The sequence below is a fragment of the Zingiber officinale genome, chromosome 4B (assembly GCF_018446385.1).
Source record: "Zingiber officinale cultivar Zhangliang chromosome 4B, Zo_v1.1, whole genome shotgun sequence".
NCBI lineage: Eukaryota > Viridiplantae > Streptophyta > Magnoliopsida > Zingiberales > Zingiberaceae > Zingiber > Zingiber officinale.
The window spans coordinates 130,412,033-130,431,970 of record NC_055993.1 but is presented as its reverse complement, the minus strand read 5'-3'; the positions used below and the strand labels follow the sequence as shown (position 1 = coordinate 130,431,970).

Here is a 19,938-nt window from a genome sequence, read left to right as displayed (position 1 = left end):
GTTGGGGAGCAGCTCTCTTGTGTGGGGACACGTGTACGGTGAGGCATCCCTCTTGCGTTTGCCGTTGCGAGGTGACCATCCATCGGTAGGTGCCACTTAAATTGTCGAAATAGTAATTTTACTAATTATGTGCTATTATTTAATTACTTCTGATCGTTATTAAATTAGCGATATCCATGGGCTTCGTCGGTGGGATTCGATTTAATTACCATCAAATAATAATTTTTTTCACCCAAAATAATTACTTTTTAGAGGAAAATAATTTTCTAATATATATATAATTGATGGTCATATTTTACATTCTCGGTTGTCAAACAGAAAACCGGTTGAAATTAAACCGACGCACTGGCATTTACGTAATTTCAGGAAACCATATCGTCCGGTGGCCAAGGATTATCATATGAAATCACTAAAGCTGAACGCTTGGGTATGATCGCCTGTTCATATAAAATAGCATTCAGGCTTAGTTCATTATTAAATTAGTTATCTTGGACCAAAATTTTTGTTAAAAAAAGAACATAAAATTTGGTTCGCCGATACTCCAGTTCCTTGACGTATGTTTCACAGGAGATTTAAAACCCGGACGGTGGGGCCCACGGAATCAAATTGTTATTTTTTTCCCTGAAAAATCTGCGAGACGCTAATAGCATTTAGCCCTCCCGAAACACGAGGCAGCTGGCACGCGTCGGTCAAATTTCTCCTCCGCTTCTCCAGTCTGTCCTTCGACGTAGTCGCCTCTTCCTTTCTTATTCTTTCAATTTTTTTTCTCATTCCTCGCCACCGCCACCACCAGCGCCTCCGCCTCCTCCTCCTCCTCCTCCTCCTCCTCATCGCATTCGCCATTGATGAGGAAGTGAGATAGAGAGAAGAAGCGTTCGACCTCGTCGGCGGACTCTCCAGGGGATACGATTCTGCGTTCTCTCCTTCGCTTTGAACCCTGCGTTCGCCTCTCGGCTGGATCTGGCTCGCCCAGATCCTTGCTTCCTAGGGTTCGTTCAATTTCCTTTCTCTCCCACTACACGTTTTTCTTAAAGGAAAATTCTGTAGTGTTTTTCGATTTCTGTTTCGGCATTGAGTTCGTCGTATTTGAAGATTGGATGTTGGATTTAGTTGTTGGATCTGGAACCACCTGATCTCGATTTCCATTCTTGATTCGGTGGATTGTAAAATATCTCCCGTATCCTCCAAATGTAATCCTGTGGGTTCCATCTTCATCAGCAATTTGTCGGGGTTCGGGAGCTTTCGATGCTGAATTTTACTTTACAAGTATTTACTATAGTTTATTTGAATCGAATGTAGTTTTTTTACTGTTTTTATTCTTATGGAATATCTTGATAGTCTTAAATTTCTAACTCGGCCTTCTTAATTTCCACTGTGGCTGTTCTTGATAGGTTACTCTAAATGTCCTTCCTCTGTTATAGGGGTTATTAAGGGCTTGTTTCCTTAAAAAATAAGTTGAAGGATGGATTATTTTTGTGCTAATTTTTCTTGGTGCTCTGCTTTTTTTGGATAAATGGTCAAACGTATTAGCAATTTAGCATTGAAGATGTCACTCGGGGCACATCAAAAGTGGCAAGGCAATAGTGGCACCAGGAGCATCTGGGTCAATTCCATTTGCCCAGCGTGATTAATTCCAAAAAATCCGGCTGCAATTTTTCGGGCCACTTAGAGGTTTCCGGATTTACCATAGTGCCCGATGGAAAACTTTTGTGGGGCTAGTCCAGTCACCTCCAGGTTTAGTCGGTTTGAAGAGCTGGATATCAAATTTAGTTTGTAAATATTAATTGTGTTTTCCGCTTTATTTGAAAATAAATGCTTTTGGGGGAATTATATCTTTCTTTTTTTCTTAAGTTAGTCAATTTGATTCATCGTTAATCAATCATTATGTGTTGCTTGTTAGTGTTAAAGTTGCTTTCTATAATGTTTGTTTGCTTTATTAAATGGCATCTCTTAGGCATGTGTTTGGATCTTTAGTAAGGTAATAGAATGCTTCTCCAACTTCACTGTTTATCTTCTTTTTTTTTTGATAGTGTGTACAATCTTGTGAACGATCCTGTATACAGATGAATTCTGTGAATTACAAACATTGTGTCTTGTATTATTCAATCTTCTATTTGATCATGTTATTTTTTGTTGTTGCAACATTAGGATAACTATTAGAATTTCAGAACATCACTTGCACAAAGTGCTTCCCAGAAGGTCATCCTAGTGAGGATCATGAAGAAAGCTTTTGATCAAACTGTTCGTGACTTGTGAGTTATCTTATTCTTGAATTAGCATATATTCACTTTGGGATTGATTTTTTTTTGCATGTCATGTTATGTAAAAAAAAAGAGGTATGTGAACAAACAACCCACTAGAGACCGAGATATAGACCTCACTAGGAGTGTCTAGTGTTGATTAGGTACTTTCACATTGAGCAGTTGAAATACATGGCATCAACTAAATGCTCCTTAAGGGATACGTTCTTCTTTTAGAATGTAGATCCATAGCCACTTAAAGCGATAAACTATGGCTCATGTATTATTGAGTATTAATTAGGCCGTTGATTAAATAAATAGATCTCAGCATTAGTGACAAGTGTTGATTAAGTACTGCTTCACACCACATTGAATGCTTGAAAGTTGAAATACATGAGCACCAACTCAATTCGTGCAAGAGGGGCTTTGTTCTTATGGAATGTAGAGCCATAGCGCACTAGGTGAAAGGCTTGTTTGATGATCCTTAGACACCCACCTTCCCCCTTAAATTGGTTTGCATAGCAAATTCTATTGGACTGGCTTTTTGATAAAACAATAGTCATACCATAAAGGACCTCTATGTAGTCCTGTTTATTTAACTTCCTAGGTTTGTGTAGGGTAGACACATGACTGGTAGCAAGGCATTGTAGAAACTTTATGGTTGCCCATCAGGATATGATGTTACCCCTTTTCATGTTTTAACAGGAAAAGAGAGGTGAACAAGAAAGTTCGAAAGGTTCCAGGTATAGAGCAGAAGGTAAATTATTCTACACCCCGCAACATTTCATATTTGGTCGTTAATTGTCTGTATCCATTTTGGTAACTCAAATTATATGCACCAATGTTATATTATTTTAGGTAATACTAATTCATATATGAACTTCCTATGCACCATAAAATATATATTTACCTTCATATGCTCTTTGGTTCTTGAAGATTTATACGTGCTCAAGTTTTTTTCCTTTGTTTTCTTGGCTTCAGGTTCTTGATGCAACGAGTAATGAATCCTGGGGACCACATGGATCTCTTCTTGCTGATATTGCTCAGGCAACCAGAAACTAGTAAGCTCATACCATTGACAACCTTTCTTCCAGCTATTTCCGTTCTGGAATCTAATTTATTTAGCAATATTATACAGCCATGAATACCAAAGGATTATGAATGTGATATGGAAGAGGATCAATGATACCGGAAAAAACTGGCGTCATGTTTACAAGGTTTTGTAGCCTTTAGTTAACATGTTTGAAGTAAAAAAAACATGTCATTGCAATTTGTTGTGTGTTCAGTTTATTCTTTCACACAGCTCATCCTTTCAAGCTCTGCATCATGTTTACAAGGGTTTAGCTAATGTTCTATTCCATTAATTGATCTTTAGGCATTGATGGTTCTGGAGTACCTAGTAGCAAATGGATCAGAACACGTGATTGACAATATTAAGGAGCATTCATATCACATATCAGTAAATATTTATCCTTCATCTTTTGTGTTTGGTGAAAATGTGCCTTCTTTTACTTGTATCCTTAAAATTACTTTCAATTTTTTTTAAATTGGTGTTGACTTGTATTTTAGGCTTTATCGAATTTCCAATATATTGACTCAAGCGGACGAGATCAGGGAAGCAATATCAGAAGGAAATCACAAATTCTTGTAGCTCTAGTCAATGACAGGGAAAAAATCCAGGAATTTAGGCAAAAGAATTCTGCAAATCGGGACATGTATGATTCTTCTTTTGTAACCCTCTTGATATGTCCTGGCTGCCTACTAAAATCACTTGCTTTTGTTGCATAGGCACCGAGGTTCAGCTGGTAGGCCTGGAAGATACAGTGACAATAATGATGATTACTATGAGAATCGCTATGCTAGTAGAGATGAAGATCCATATGGTAACAGAAACAAAAGAGAAGTTGGACACAGAGACAGAGGTGATGATAGAGGTAATGGAGCTGGGGTCCAATATGGTCGAGAAGGAGAGAGAAATAGTGGGTACGCTGATGAACATGATAACGATAATGCTGAGCGATATTCATCTGGGTAAGCCACTTCCCCTACCATATTTAATAACTGGGTTCATTTTACTTGGAAAGGTATCATTGCTGATTCTTCTAGTGATTGTGAGGTTTTAGTCATTTTTGTAGTTTATTGAGGTGATACCGATATAAAATATTTCTACATGAATGTTCTTTGGTTAAATTTTATTCTCAATAATTTGGTGATATATTTACTGGTATGCAAACCTTGATGCTATTATATGGTTACTCCTGTTGTAAGACCCTGTTTTGCTTGTTTGTTCACTGAAGTAATCTTATTACTGGACTTCGAGCTTGATCACTTAAAGTTGATTCACCTTCCTTTAATTAAATAAAATTCCTTGAGAGTCTAAAAAATGTTTGGTATAATGGCTGATTATGATTTCTTTGACACTAGTGGTGGTGGTGGTGGTGGTGGAGCCGATAATTATCCTCGGGAACAAGGGTGAGTGATTGGAAGTTTACTGGGTCAATACCTATTATAGTTGTGTCGTTCTTGTCTTTAAGATCTGCTGGACTGGCACAAGCTGTTGACTGACTACTGTTACATCAGCAGGCAGTTGGGCCAAAGGCTTTCTGATGCGAGTGTTGGTGCACCACCAAGCTATGAAGAAGCCACAAGAGATGTTGAAATCTATGTGCATGATGACAGGTTCACTTGCATACTATTATTCAATTATAATATCTTTAGTGTTACCTGCATGAGCCAACCTTGATAAAAACAAGTTTAATTTGTAGAAATGGAGATGATCTTGTAACAGCTGCTCCAAAGGTTTCTTCACCTTCTGCACCTAAATCAAACTCCCTGTCAGAAAGTACAGACCAAGTATCGGTACCTTTTGCTACGATGGATAGATTTCCTGCAAGCACGAACCAAGGTTTAGACCATCCTCCAGATGATGTATTTTTTTCAACAAACCAAGATGAGAACAATGGTTTTGATGAGTTTGATCCTCGTGATTCGTCAGTATCAGGTAACACTAAATTGCAATTCTATTGCAGACACACACTATATAGATTCATATCTCTATTGTCAACTATTTTTATTGTATTCTATTTTTCCGGAACATCATCCACCTCAATCACCACTAGCACAAGCACCACTTCCCCTGTCCTACATCTTGAATTCCATTTCCTTGAGAGTTTTGAACATCATCCACCTCAATCACCACTAGTACAGGCACTACTGCCCAAGTGCTACTTCTAATACTTGGTACAACCATCATATATGGAAGGGTTATTACAGTGACACGATGATGCTAAATTGTTATTTTAGCATATTGATATTAATCCATTATTGACTATCTCAGCTTGTGATAATGATTTCTCTTCATGCTGTTTCTACTGTTTTTTTTTTATTTCTATAAATCACTGTATTTTACAATGACTGATGATCCTGGCGTTGTCTCTCAATAAGCTGATCCACCTGTTGCTGATAGTCTGGAGATGGGCATTTTTGGACCTTCCTCTGCATCAGATATTTATTCACTAGCTTTGACTTCATCAAGTGCTACTCACAATGGTTCTGAAGTTGATTGTCCTGCAAATTCAGGTGTTGGGCCTGATTTTGGAATGATGTCATCAGCAGCTGATGTGTTTGCTCAGGTTAGTTTTATATCTATTTGGTAGCATAATTCCACTAATACTTTTAAATGTATAAAAATGCTGTGACGAGCAATGTTTATTTGGATTATTATGTACATGATCATACAAAGTTTTTTTGAATAGAACTTTCTCATCAAGTTAGAACTTCTAAAGCCATTTGCTTATCAGTAAAAACTTCTGTTGAAGTGTTTTGTTGGCTTTGCTTATTAGTACATTAATTATCTTATCTGTGCTTTGTGCTTTGTGCTTTGCGCTTAATGTTTCTTGCATTTTGACATTTTCTGCAGCCTGGTTCTAATCCTTTCGAGGATCCTCCCTTTGTAGCTTCCCAACATTCTTTCGAACCAGAACAGAACACTGCAACAGGCACACACTTCCACTCTTCCAGTTCCACTGGGGGCTCTGAATATCCTCTCCCTTTAGTTCCCAAAACTGAAACCACAGGCTTTGACTTTGATCTGTCCTTTGGCATTTCTTACAATCCTGTATTAGATGGTCAACAAAGTTCCCACACAAATGCTGGAATCTTGATCCCTTCTGTAACACAACTGAACCATGATATTTCAGCTACGCTGACAGGCAAGGATGCTGCTCTTTCTATTCATGAATCTCGATCTGTGGCACCAACAAATGTACAAGGAAATTTTCAACATCAGTCTGGAAACTCCTTTGGCTTTTCTTACAATCCTGCATTGGATGGTCAACTGGGTTCTTTTGCTAGCCCAGCAAATTTCACTCCAGAAGCTCCTGTCAGCCAACAAAGCAATGATTTTTCAGCTATGCTGACAGGCTTGCAGGCCTCTGTTCCTACCCAGGGATTTCAACCTGTACCGCTAACGCATGTACAAGTAAATCCTCAACCTCAGTCAGGTACACCAGCTCCATCTGCATCACAAGCAACCCAATATCCCACATTCAATGCTCACCCTGGTACTCCATCAAATAACCACATTGCTCAGATGGATAACCTTTCACAACTTGGCCTACAGATTACGCCTGCTGTAACACCACATCTACAACGAAATTCAGATTCTCAACCTCAGTCAGCTCCGTTTGCCTCACAGTTGACTCCATCTACCACACTGGATGCTCATACTATTACTCCAGTAAACAATCAGACTACCCAGATGGAAACCTTTTCACAGTATGGCCAACAGATTCCACCAGCTGCACCAACATATGGGCCAGAAAATCTAAATCCTCGACCTCAGTCAGTGCCAGCTCCATTTGCATTACAGTCAACCCCATTTACCACACTGGAACCTCACCTTATAACTCCAGTAAACAATCAATCTACCCAATTGAATATATTTTCACAGGGTCCACCCACAGCCCCAACAAATGCACAGGGAAATCTAATGTCTCACTCAAGCATACCCTCTCAGTTTGCGTCACAGACAACTACTCCAGTAAATAACCTGACCAATCAACAGAATACATATTTGCAGCCTGGCCAACAGACACAACCAACCATGGATCTTGCCCTTGCACTGGTTGTACCCCCTGTAAAAGATGCTCCATCCAAGGAGAAATTTGAGGCCAAATCGAGAGTCTGGGCTGACACACTGAGTCGCGGTTTAGTTAATCTGGACATATCTGGACGTAAGTATCTAATTTTTCTTTTATTATTTTTTTGCCTTTTTTTTACTGAAATTCTCTTAGGATTGGTGGAATAATATGGTTTTAAGAATGCATAAGATTTGATGAATGCACAATTTATGTAATAATCAATACAGTGCAGCTAAAAATTGCCATCTCACATGTTAAAGAGTCAGAAAGCTATAAACTCATGATGTATGAATTTTTGGGTTCAATTCTGATTTCATGACATCTTTTTCAGCTAAAACTAATCCTCATGCGGACATTGGTATTGACTTCGACTCTATGAATCGGAAAGAGAAACGAGAAGAGAAGAAGCTTACTGCAGCACCAGTATCTACCATTACCATGGGAAAGGCAATGGGCACTGGTTCTGGCATTGGCCGTGCCGGTGCTGGTGTCATGTCGGGCCCTCCAAATATCATGATGGGCATGGGCATGATGGGTGGTGCTGGCGTGGGAATTGGCCCAATGGGTGGTGGTCTTGGCATGGGAATCAGTCCAATGGGTGGTGGTGCCGGCGTGGGAATGCGAATGGGAATGGGTGGATATGGAGGCAACATGGGTCAACCTATGGGCATGGGAATGAACCCCGGAATGAATCAAGGTATGCCTGCAAGACCACCACTGATGGGAACCCTTCCTCCAGGTCAAGGTGGTACCCCTGGGTTTGGCTACAACCCGATAAATGGCGGCATGGGCAACTATGGTTCTCAGCAACCATACGGGGGTGCATACAGATGAGTAAGTTCGCATTCCAAAACGCTTTTCATCAGTTCAGCATATCAAATGCTTAAGCATTTTTTTTCCCATCTATCTTTTTGTCGATTCAGGTATATCATATTTCAAATCTGCTTCTATGCGACAATGGTTGTGTTCTTGCCAACATTTCTATAATGATCTTCCTTTAGGAGTGTTGGCTCTCCCTATAGCTATCCGGTGATAAATTGGGTTGTTACATCAATTTGTAGGTGTATTTGTTTCCCATTTTGTCCAAAGATTTGTTTCAGCATTCATGCTGAAATAGAAAAAAAAATAAACAAAGATTCATATACTTTCTCATCTCCAAATTTTTTTTTTTTGTATAACTATACTGATTTCATACTCTTGAATTTGGTGTCCTTCGAGAGAATTTATTCCCTGCATATTTCTCCTTGAGTAATTTGCTTCATCCTTATGTGTATGGATGTGATAAACAAGATGAAAAATAAGGCAGAGCGAACAATGAATACTACTTCATGGAGGATGAACGTTCCATAGAATTTTTGTTCGCGATTTAAGACTAAACCAATAAGTCCTCACTTTAATTGTAATTGCACAGTTTGATAATGATTGTCGAAGTCACCATAATGGAGGAACAGAAATTAGGCTTCTGAAAACGTTAACCATTAAAAATTTTAAAGTCAAAAAGGAAGATTCATGATCATAGATGCTTAAATTAGATAACCGACTTTCTCGATATTAAAACATAAATTCATTGTGACTTGTGAATTTCTACAATCGAGAATGCTGCGTGTCGTTGCTGCTAGATGGAGCAATGTTTTTAAAGCTCTACCTAACAACCGATTCGATTCTTCATTTCTTTTTTATTTCTTCTTTTGGACACACGATTGGGCGATCGGTTTGATTCTTCAAACAATGATGGTAGGGTTTGTAGATGGCCTAAGTGAACTTTGATGACAATGTCAGCAATCTACTCGTTTGCGTCAAGAATATAATCCGCATTTTATACCCCTCCTTTTACTCATTTACAAATTTTTTATTTTACACCAGCTATTTCTGATATGAAGGTATAGATATATTAAGGAGGCTTATAAGAATATATTGATTTTGGTTGAAGTAAATCAAAATTTTCTAATCCAATCAATATAGACCTACACTATTTGAAATTTAAAATTTTGATATTTTCAAACCAAGGATATATTAGTCAGTAAGTATATTGTCCTAGGCTAGTTTATAATAAATTTTATCAAGTATTTATAAATTTAAAAATTTATTATTCTCAATTTATATTATCAAATTTAAATATAAAGACATGGATATATTAAAGAGACTTCCAAAAGTATATTTGATTTTGATTTTAGGTAGTTTGGAATTCAGATCCATTTCGGACGAAACATAAACCTATATTATCCGAAAATTTAAAAGTGTAATATATTTCAAACTAGAGTCCTAAGTACCTATTGATTGTATTGGTTACTAAATATAATTGTACTTGGGCTTATAACGAATTTGTGACAAATTTATCAAAACTTTGTAAGATTTAAAATTCATCGCTGTGCTTGGCAATAGGAAAACTCTATGGGTTGGTAATCTTAGATCTTGGAGGAGTGAATTATAAGTAAAAATCCTAGTAAGTGGAGTTAGGCCCTAGTGAGTGAGGCTAGATGATGAACTTGAAAGAGATGACTTGAGGGCATAATGATTGCCCCCAGGGCGTAGCGCAGATGGTGGGCGCATGGTATCTCTGGCGTAATGGCCAGGGGTCGATTCTTAGGAACTGACGACCTGGGGTTTATCCCGCCATGCGCCTATGGCCTGTGTACCTGCATGAACCTCCCTTCATATCCGTGGGGCCGGCACTAGGGGGCCGCTAAGGTAGCGGATCTACCTTTTTTGGGGGCATAATGATCTCTCCTATTGAGATTGTATTTATAATAATTTATAACATAATTACAGCTCAATGATTTACCGCAATTAAGAATAATTAATGCTAATTAATGCTAATTAAAGCTAATTAATGCTAATTAAAGCTAATTAAAGCTTGCTAAGAATAATCAAGACAGCTAGCTAGCATAATTTACACCTCAGAGCTTTCCTAAATAATCTATATTCTCGACACTCCCCCTCAAGCTGGTTTAAAGATATCTTCCATGCCCAGCTTACTTACTAAACATTCAAACTGTCTCTTGTGTAGCCCTTTTGTAAGTAGATCAACAACCTGTTCAATGGTGGGAATATAGTCCACACTAATCACATGATTGTCTATTTTTTCTTTGATGAAGTGCTTGTTGACTTCCACATGCTTTGTGCGATCATGAAGTACTGGATTGTGTGCAATTGAAATTGCTGCTCTGTTATCACAGTGCATCTTTATTGGCGTCAACTCTGATATCTTCAATTCCAATAATAGTCTCTTGATCCACAAAACTTCACATATTCCATGAGCTAAGGCTCTAAACTCAGCCTCTGCGCTGCTTCGAGCTACCACATTTTGTTTCTTGCTACGCCAAGTGACCAAATTACCACCCACAAATGAGCAATATCCCAAAGTAGACCTTCTATCAGTTAGACTTCCTGCCCAGTCAGCGTCAGTGTAAGCTTCAACTTGTAGATGTCCCCGGGTTTTAAACAGAAGTCCTTTACCGGGTGTTCTCTTTAGATACCTTAGGATCCGATACACAGCATCGAAGTGTTCAGACCCAGGCGAGTGCATGAATTGGCTAACTACACTTACTGGAAATGCTATATCAGGTCGAGTGTGTGATAGATAAATCAGTCTCCCGACAAGTCTTTGATAGCGCTCCCTTTCCTTTACTGATTCTGCCGCTGCTGGTTGTAGTTTGACGTAAGGCTCCATAGGCGTCTCAGCTGGCTTACATCCCAGCATACCAGTTTCGGTCAGCAAGTCAAGGACATATTTTCGTTGGTTGACAAATATACCTTCTTTGGATCTTGCAAACTCCATGCCAAGAAAGTATTTTAACACTCCCAAGTCCTTGATTTCAAACTCTTTTGCAAGCTTTCCTTTAAGTTCTTCAAGTTCCTTGTAGTCACTCCCTGTTAGGATAATATCATCAACATAAACAATAAGCACAACTGTTTTACCTTGAGTGTTTGTAAAACATGGTGTGATCAGCTTGACTTTGAATATAACCAAGTCACTTCACAGTTTTGCCAAAGCGTTCAAATCATGCCCTTGGGGATTGCTTTAGACCATACAAGGCCTTCTTTAGTTTACACACCTTTCCGACTCCGAACTTTCTTTCAAAACCTGGAGGGAGGCTCATAAGTACTTCTTCATCTAGATCTCCATTTAGGAAGGTATTTTTAACATCCAGCTGATATAAGGGCCATTTGAGATTGACCGCAAGTGACAGAAGAACTCGAATTGAGTTAATTTTTGCGACAGGAGCAAATGTTTCCTGGTAATCTATTCCATATGTCTGCGTAAAGCCTTTTGCTACCAGCCTTGCCTTATATCTCTCTACACTCCCTTCTGGTTTACTCTTTATAGTGAAGAGTCTTCTGCACCCTACTATCTTTTGATCCTTAGGTGCTTCAACAATTTCCCAAGTACCATTTTTTGTAAGGCATTCATTTCTTCAAACACTGCTAATATCCAATCCTTGTCCTCCAGTGCTTCCTGAATGTTTCTAGGTACAACAAGTTTTGAAATATTAATAGTAAATGCCTTATGTGATTCGGATAAATGGTCATGGGTTATGTATCTGGCAATGGGATGTTTGGTACAGGTTCGGGTACCTTTTCGAAAAGCAATGGGGAGGTCAAGGTTGTCAGGGTCATTTTCTTGCGGAACAATTGAGGTTGGACTAGTAGACTCAAGAATAATAGGTAAAGTGGAGTTTTCATGTGAGTTAGGGGAAAAAGAGGTACCTGGAGTATTCAGTGTTCCTTCGCTCGGGGCTTCCAATGAGGCTTGTGCTGGAATGGTTAATTCATCTCTACTTCTTCCAAGGGCATTTCTCCTAGAATAAACCAAAGGTTCAAGGATATTTTGGTTTTCTTCCATTCGAAGTATTTCCTTTTCTGATAGACCAATTTCATGGTTGACAATTATGGGTTCAGACTCCCCATTATTTTCATTTTGAGATTTTTGAGGTTGGTCAATAACCAAATTTGGAAGAGTTCTAGTTATCTCCCAAAAATTTGGTTCCCTTAGATTCTCCCCCTGAATCAAATTTTTGGTAAAATATGGTTTGGTTTCCATGAAAGTGGCATCCATTGTTACAAAGAACCGTTTTTTTAGAGGACAAAAAAATTTGTAGCCTCTGCGATTTGCAGCATAGCCTATAAAAACACATTTTTCTGCCCTAGGATCTAATTTTGACCGTGATCTCTTAGGTATGTGTACATAAGCGGTGCAACCAAATACTTTAAGGGGTAAATCAGAATTGATGCGAGATTCAGGGAAGTATTTTTTTAGACATTGCAACGGCGTGATGTAGTTTAAAACTCTAGCAGGCATCCTATTAATTAAATAAGTTGCTGTTAAAATTGCATCTCCCCACAAGTACTTTGGAATATTCATGTAAAACATTATGGCCCTAGCAACTTCAAGTAAGTGCCTATTTTTTCTTTCAGAGACTCCATTTTGCTATGGAGTATCAGGACAGGTTGATTGATGAAAGATGTCTTTTGTCCTCAAAAAAATTTCTACAGATTGATTGAAATATTCTGTACTATTATCTGTTATCAAAATACTTATTTTTGTTTGAAATTGATTTTCAATCAAATTGTAGAATTTTTTAAAAATTTTCTCAACCTCATTCTTGTTTCTGATCAAAAATACCCAACAGAGTCGAGTATGGTCATCGGTAAAGCTTACAAATCATTTTTGTCCTGATGATGTAGTTACCTTTGAGGGTCCCCACACATCACTGTGGAATAAGTAAAAAGATTTTGATTCAAGGTAAGGTCTAGAGACATATGTTTTACGAGGACTTTTTGCAAGAATACAACTTTCGCATTGAAAATCTAAGGGGTTCATATCTTTAAACAAATCAGGGAATAAATGTTTCATATATGAAAAACTAGGGTGACCTAAACGACAATGCCAAACCATTATTTGATCATAAACAGAAAGAGAACTAATACTACTAAGTCCTTGCACAATTTCCTTACTAGGTAAAATGTCCTCAAAGTAGTAAAGATCATTCACCATTTTAGCACTACCAATCGTTTTCCCTGAGCTCCGGTCCTGAAAGGTACAATGAGAGTCACAAAAAACTACACGACAGTTAGAGTCTTTGGATAATTTACTGACTGAAAGAAGATTGCATGTAAGTTTAGGTACATAGAGAACGGACTTAAGATCTATATTCTCAGAAGTTTGGACTGAACCTTTTCCGGCAATAGGTGAAAAACTTCCATCTGCAATCTTAACCTTTTTATTTTCAGGACAGAGTGAGTATAATTTTAACAATTTCAAGGAATTGGTCATATGATCAGATGCTCCAGAATCAATTATCCATGGAGCAAAAATTCCGAAACCACATGGAAAGACAATTATTTCGTTACCTATATGCGCCACAGAAACATTAGGAGTACTGGATGATGGGTTTGAAGTTAGCAGTGCTAGAAGTTGCTCCAGATGCTCTTTTGTGATGGTGCTGGCAATAGTCATTGCCTCATTCGCAGTGGGAAAGATATGTCCATTTTTCTCACCTGATTTGCTTTTAAAGTTAGCAGGTTTGCCATGAATTTTCCAGCAGGTTTCTCGGGTGTGACGTGGCTTGTTGCAAAAGTAGCACCACAGAACTGACTTTTCTTCTGGTTTACGTAGATTGGCAGTGCCTGTGCGTATGTTTGAGCCTGTAGAGGTAAGGGTTGAACCTTCAATGATAGTCGTAGGTCCTTTTTTGCCAAGCATAACATTCCTCCGACTCTCCTCCCTTCTAACTTCGGAGAAGACTTCACTGAGGCATGGTAGTGGTCTCCTACCAATGATTCTTCCTCTTACCTCATCGAACTCAACATTGAGGCCAGCCAAAAATTTGAAGATACGACTGTCTTCCACTGTTTTCTTGTGGTACTGTCCATCTTCAACATTCTTCCACTCATATGCATCAAAAAGATCAAGGTCCTGCCAGATCCTCTTCAAGGAGTTGAAATATTTGGTGACCGGTTCTTCTCCTTGCCGTAATTCACCAAGTTTGAGAGTCAACTCAAAGATTTGGGACTGATTCCCCAAATCAGAGTACATCTGATTTATATTTTCCCATAATTCATATGTTGTAGGGAAACACATATAATTTGCGCCAATCTCCTCTTCCATGGAATTTACGAGCCATGTCATTACCATGGAATTTTCAACATCCCATGTAGCATACATTGGGTCTTTTTCCGATGGAGTTTTCTTTTCACCCGTTAAATAGCCCATCATTCCTCGGCCCCGAATATACATCTTCACTGATTGCGACCATCGTAAGAAGTTGTCGCCGTTCAGCTTGATGGTGGTTATCTGGGCGGGATGTGAGGAGGACTGAGGAATGGTGGTGAATTCGCTGGAGTGTTCAGACATGACTTTGGATTAAGAAATTTCTAGACAGGGAATGATGACTCTGATACCAACTTGAAAGAGATGACTTGAGGTCACTTGAAAGAGATGACTTGAGGGCATAATGATCTCTCCTATTGGGCGAGATGTGAGGAGGACTGAGGAATGGTGGTGGATTCGCTGGAGTGTTCAGACATGACTTTGGCTTAAGAAATTTCTGGACAGGGAATGATAACTCTGATACCAACTTGAAAGAGATGACTTGAGGGCACTTGAAAGAGATGACTTGAGGGCATAATGATCTCTCCTATTGAGATTGTATTTATAATAATTTACAACATAATTACAGCAATTAAGAATAATTAAAGCTAATTAATGCTAATTAAAACTAATTAAAGCTTGTTAAAAATAATCAAGACAGCTAGCTAGCATAATTTACACCTCAGAGCTTTCCTAAATAATCTATATTCTCGACAGATGAAAATCCTAGTGAGTAAAGCCAAGCAATGGAAAATCATAGGAGGAGGTAGCCTTAGATAATGAGAAGCTTTGGAGGAGTGAACTCTAAGTACGTGTTACTGAATGGTTTCTGATAAACCGTGTGCAGTCGATCAAACTAGTGGATTTTGATAAATTTAAGTATAGTTTTACCAACACTATTTTACATTACTATTATTGATGTTGTGCTAATTTAGTATTGCAAGAAAAATCTTAGTAGATTGGGCGATTAGACACTGAGTAGAAAAAGTTATAACAGGTCTGGAGGACCCGATATTTGGTAGATAAGTTGAGATAAACTATCGAAAGAAGTGAAGTGAGGTCGTGCCTTATTAGGAACAAACCTTAAGTACTGATCTGACTGAAGAAATCGACGGAGATTTTTAAGTTGAGATCAGGGCAATCATTGTTGTTTCAGTCATGCATACTATATTTATATTAATCTTGCTTTGTAAATTTATGTTCTAACTCTATTTCGCAAGGTAAATATTATTTTTATTTACTAACACTATTTTACAGAAAAAGTTATTCCATCGACAGAACAAAGAGTTTAATCAACGGATCCATGGAATATCATAACAGCGAAATTTGATTCAAAATACAAAAAGAATTTTGGGTTCAGTTGACGGATAAAGGTAATCAGTTGACAAATCAATTTATTTCCAGAATTAAATATGATTCGAATCAGAGTACAAATAACAAAAAGACGTTCAGTCAACCGAAAGATCTTGATTCGTTGATGGAATAACAAGATTTCCACCATCGATTGGATCAGATTAATGCAAACAAGGAAGGAACTTTGGATTAGTCAACAGATAGAGTGATCAGTCGACAAATCAGTTCAGTCGACAGAACCTATTATCACTCGACGGAACGAAACATATAAAAGAAGGCCTCGAGCTCTGATCTAGAGATAACTTCTTGCTTTTCAATTTACTATTGCGCTCTTTCTTTACTCGTGTCAGCTGCAACTACTACGACGCCAAGAGACTTCCTATAACCTACGCTATTTCTTAGAATCATAGTTGTCAGTATATTTTATTTTTACTTGCTCATTGTATTCTCATTTGTAATATCAATTTATCATTTAGTGGATTATTTAACAAAAGCGATCGATGATCATGAGTTTTAAAGTATGAGTCGGTTAGATTTGAACTAAATAAAAAAGAGACGTGTTTTTTATTTTTATTTTTATTGCTTACTTTAAGTGTTTAAAAAATAAAAAAAAAAATTAAAGCTACAAGATTCACCCCTCTCCTTCTTTGACGATCCAACATGTTCATGTTTTTAGGATAAAATTATCAATTAATCAACTTTACTAAAGCCAAGAAATGTGTCCCTGATGGCACAGATACAAACTTTGGAGGATTCTTTCCGATCATGGCAATAGTGAATAGCAATTGTTTTCATAAAGAACTCCAAAAATTCAAAATAATAATAATAAAAATGACTCCTCCAAAAATAACTGTAAAAAGAATTCAATACACCAAACCACAAGTTTCCCCCTCCTTTTACTTGCTTCTAAACTAAAACAATTATAGCAACTAGTTGTCTCTCCATGCATAATGTCATCGTCTAGGGTTCTGCTACCTCTTGTTAACCACTCAAACTTCCTCTGTACAAAACTTGGAGGGGGTTTATGAAAAATTGAATTCAGAAAACAGAGCAAACTTGGAGCGAGGAAGAGGGAGAGTTTCTTGGTGGATTGCCGGTCGTATTCAGTCGCGCCGGCGCCGGATGTAGTCGAGGAGGTCGCACCCGTCGACTTCGGCGGCGTTCTGGTTGGCCTTGATGCGCATCTCTACGACCTTCTTGTGGGAGTTGGAGTGGACGGAGGGGACGAAGGTGGGGCTGGCGGCGGGGCGGTACTCCGGGAAAAGCCGGCCGGACTTGTAACGGACGCCGCAGGCGTTGCAGAGTGTTTTGGGCCCCATCGGCCCCGCTCGCCACTGCGGGGTCTTCTGGATTTGGCAGTGCGCGCACTTCCGCACCGGCGGCGGCGAGTCCGACTCGTCGGCGTAGGGGTTCATCTTCTTCTTCTTGCTCTTTTTCTTGAGAGGCGGTGGCGGCGCGGGGGACGAGGATTCGCCGAAGCTCTCCGGGTCTGATGTGGCGGCGTTGACCGCGTCGGCGGGCGGCGGGAGGCTGGGGATGACGACGAGGATTTGGGGCGAGAAGATGGCCGGGCGCGCGCGCTTGCTACGTGCGCGGCCGGGGACGGCCGGGACCGCCGGAGGTTCCGGCGGGCTGAGACGCGGCAGCGGTACCGCCTTCTCCTCCTTCTTGCCGCCGAGGAAGTAGCAAGCAGGGGTCGAGGAGGAGGAAGAGGACGAGGTGGTGATGCTGGAATCGCTGCTTACGCCGCCGCCCCCATTTGTGTTCGCTTCGAGAACAGAGACCGGACTCGAGGTACGAAAGCAACAACGCTCACCGACACTTTTCTCGGCGGCGTCGCCGCCCCCTCCCCCGGCGGCCGTAAGGCCGATCGAGAACGAATCAGAATCTTCGAGGAATTTGGACATCCATTCTAGCTGCTCGATGTCAAGCTCATCGCACTGCCATTACAACAATTTCTCAAATCAAAGCCCAATTCCCAACAAATTTCCGCCCAAATTTCGCCGAATCAAATCAAATACTCCGCCGAAACCGAAACTTTACCGGATTGAGCTCGCCCTCCTCCACGCTGAACTCGCCGTCAGCCTTCTTGCCTCCCTCTCCGCCTAAAACCTCGTCGGCGCCGCGAACCGGCAGCGAAGGTAGAAGAATCGGCTCCGGCACCATCCCAAACCCGTCCTCGTCGCCGGGGAAGTCAAGCAAGTCCTCGATGTGGTCGAACAGGTGGCCCACCCCATCCTCCATCTCCTCCCCTCCCTGCAAACACACCACGCCGCCAACACCCTCCATTAACGTCGGCAGAGATCAAGATCGAATTTTGAAATGACAAAAAAGCATAAGATAAAATTGTGCAACAGTGTCGACGTCCTCACCGACCCGAGAAGCTTCTTCCGGCGGAGTGGAACCGTAAACGAAGTGGAGGCGCGCAGCAAGAAACAGAGAAGCTCGATCACGGAGAAGACGGGAAATGGAAAGTCGCGGCGGGGAGAAAGAGGAGATTAAAAAGGGAGGAAGAGAAGGAAAACGTGAGAGCGGTGATGGCTCCACAACACCACCACCATTATACCACCACCACCACCACCACCATTATGCTATGCAGAGCTTCACCTCCCAACCTCAACCTCACATGGCAAGTCATTGTTATTTGTTGGTGGAACGCAAGCTAACTTGCAAAGGGGCCCACAGGGCTGGTGAGCCCTAATGCAACCAAACTGTCCTCCCCTAACCTCCCTTGATCTAGTCGCGATACTACTAGATCACGGCTAGTTAGTATCGCTGTCGTTATGTTTTTCGGACTCTCTAATACAAGTATTTATATATATTAAATTTTTATAAATTAATTTATTTATATTTACTCAATATATACTGGATCAATTAAATAAATCAACTTAAATAATTTGATTATTAAATTAAACGAACAAATTTAAATATATTTACGTTTTTAATATTCATGAACAATATTATGTTTATATACAAAGCTCCTGAATGAACAAAGTTAGTAAATAATATTTCTTAATCAACCAATTAAATAAATAAAAAATAAATAAATTAGTTTATATTATCAAACTTTAATAATCATCCAAATGGACCAAATAAGATTGGACTTCTATATAGTTCTAAGTGAAAATAAGATTTTTTTTTTTTTAATTTTCTTTTCTTTTCTTGTATTTGATGTTGCTTTATTTTCAATCGTTTGGGGCTTTGCCGTGAGGCCAAGCAAAGCAAAGTAAAGGAGGAGAAGCTATCGAGTAAATTAATTTTATTTGAGGAAAAAGAAGAAAAATAAATAAATAAATAAATCGATAGATAGGTGAGTGGGTCACCACTCAGGCCGCATTGTGCAGATCTTTAGGCAATTAAAGCATTCATTTACAGATGAAGTCACACTGTCGGTGTGAATTTCTTCTTTTTTTTTCACTTTTAAAAAAAAACAATCCAATGTTTTTTAAAAAAAATATATTTAATTTTTCATTTAATTCTGAACGTGACCGGCCACTGATTTCTGGTATATATGCGCCTCTTCTTGTACTTAAATTGATAGGTTTCATTTTATTATTCTTGTTCGTTCTGAATAAAGAATAATCTTGTCTAATTAAAACTTAAAGAAATTGTATGGGAACGAGTCTTGCCTCTTACTACTGCACCATGCCCGACGTCTCTCTTCTCTACTAGAACAATCATAGAAAAACGTTGAAAATTGATTTTGGCCATTCTGAGTTGCCTATGCAAAGAGCCTTAATTTCGTGCCAACTAAGAGAAGTGACTTCGCACACTTTTATCTTTGGCCCTTTATGGCTAAGGATAGTCTCATTTACTTGTGTGCCAATCGATCAATGATAACTCTCGCACACTAGTTCCTGATGTAAAAGATTGAACTTAGATTGTTGATTAGTTCGATAATAAAAATTATAATAGGTCTTGATCATAGGTAAACAGCATCAAATTTCATCTTTGTGAGAGTGGTTATGGGCCTATGGCAACACACATCAAATTAGGGGTGCGAGTGCTTCAAGTGCTACGAGAAGTGCAACGCTACACTTCGCCCAACTAGCAAGCTAAGCGACCGATATCATTGAAGAGTGAGTGAAGAACAATAACTAAGGAAAGTATTTTA

At 39.3% G+C, this 19,938-nt stretch overlaps 2 protein-coding genes across 5 annotated transcripts; one reads left to right on the top strand and one right to left on the bottom strand.

Annotated features, from left to right (window-relative positions):
* Window positions 1-669: 669 nt before the first annotated feature.
* On the top strand, window positions 670-8,525 carry LOC121976748 (clathrin interactor EPSIN 2-like). Of its 3 annotated transcripts, none has more exons than XM_042529060.1 (15): window positions 670-989; window positions 2,169-2,252; window positions 2,946-2,997; window positions 3,222-3,301; window positions 3,379-3,457; window positions 3,616-3,699; window positions 3,810-3,955; window positions 4,029-4,271; window positions 4,665-4,712; window positions 4,821-4,919; window positions 5,006-5,241; window positions 5,685-5,872; window positions 6,160-7,474; window positions 7,713-8,215; window positions 8,305-8,525. In XM_042529060.1, exons 2-14 carry the CDS (start codon window positions 2,218-2,220, stop codon window positions 8,213-8,215), a joined length of 3,108 nt encoding a protein of 1,035 aa, XP_042384994.1. In that variant the 5' UTR covers window positions 670-989; window positions 2,169-2,217; the 3' UTR covers window positions 8,305-8,525. The 3 variants fall into 3 exon arrangements, with proteins under 3 accessions (XP_042384994.1, XP_042384995.1, XP_042384992.1); XM_042529061.1 differs by having other exon boundaries at window positions 2,149-2,252; window positions 4,824-4,919; XM_042529058.1 differs by having other exon boundaries at window positions 2,149-2,252.
* An 8,109-nt stretch (window positions 8,526-16,634) lies between these two features.
* LOC121976747 (GATA transcription factor 8-like) lies at window positions 16,635-18,528 on the bottom strand. 2 transcript variants are annotated; one of them, XM_042529056.1, is made up of 3 exons: window positions 18,197-18,528; window positions 17,868-18,080; window positions 16,635-17,764 (listed from the first exon to the last, which is right to left on the bottom strand). In XM_042529056.1, the coding sequence occupies exons 2-3, from the start codon at window positions 18,066-18,068 to the stop codon at window positions 16,928-16,930; spliced, it is 1,038 nt and encodes a 345-aa protein (XP_042384990.1). In that variant the 5' UTR covers window positions 18,069-18,080; window positions 18,197-18,528; the 3' UTR covers window positions 16,635-16,927. The 2 variants fall into 2 exon arrangements, with proteins under 2 accessions (XP_042384990.1, XP_042384991.1); XM_042529057.1 differs by having other exon boundaries at window positions 18,201-18,528.
* Between the last annotated feature and the right edge of the window lie 1,410 nt (window positions 18,529-19,938).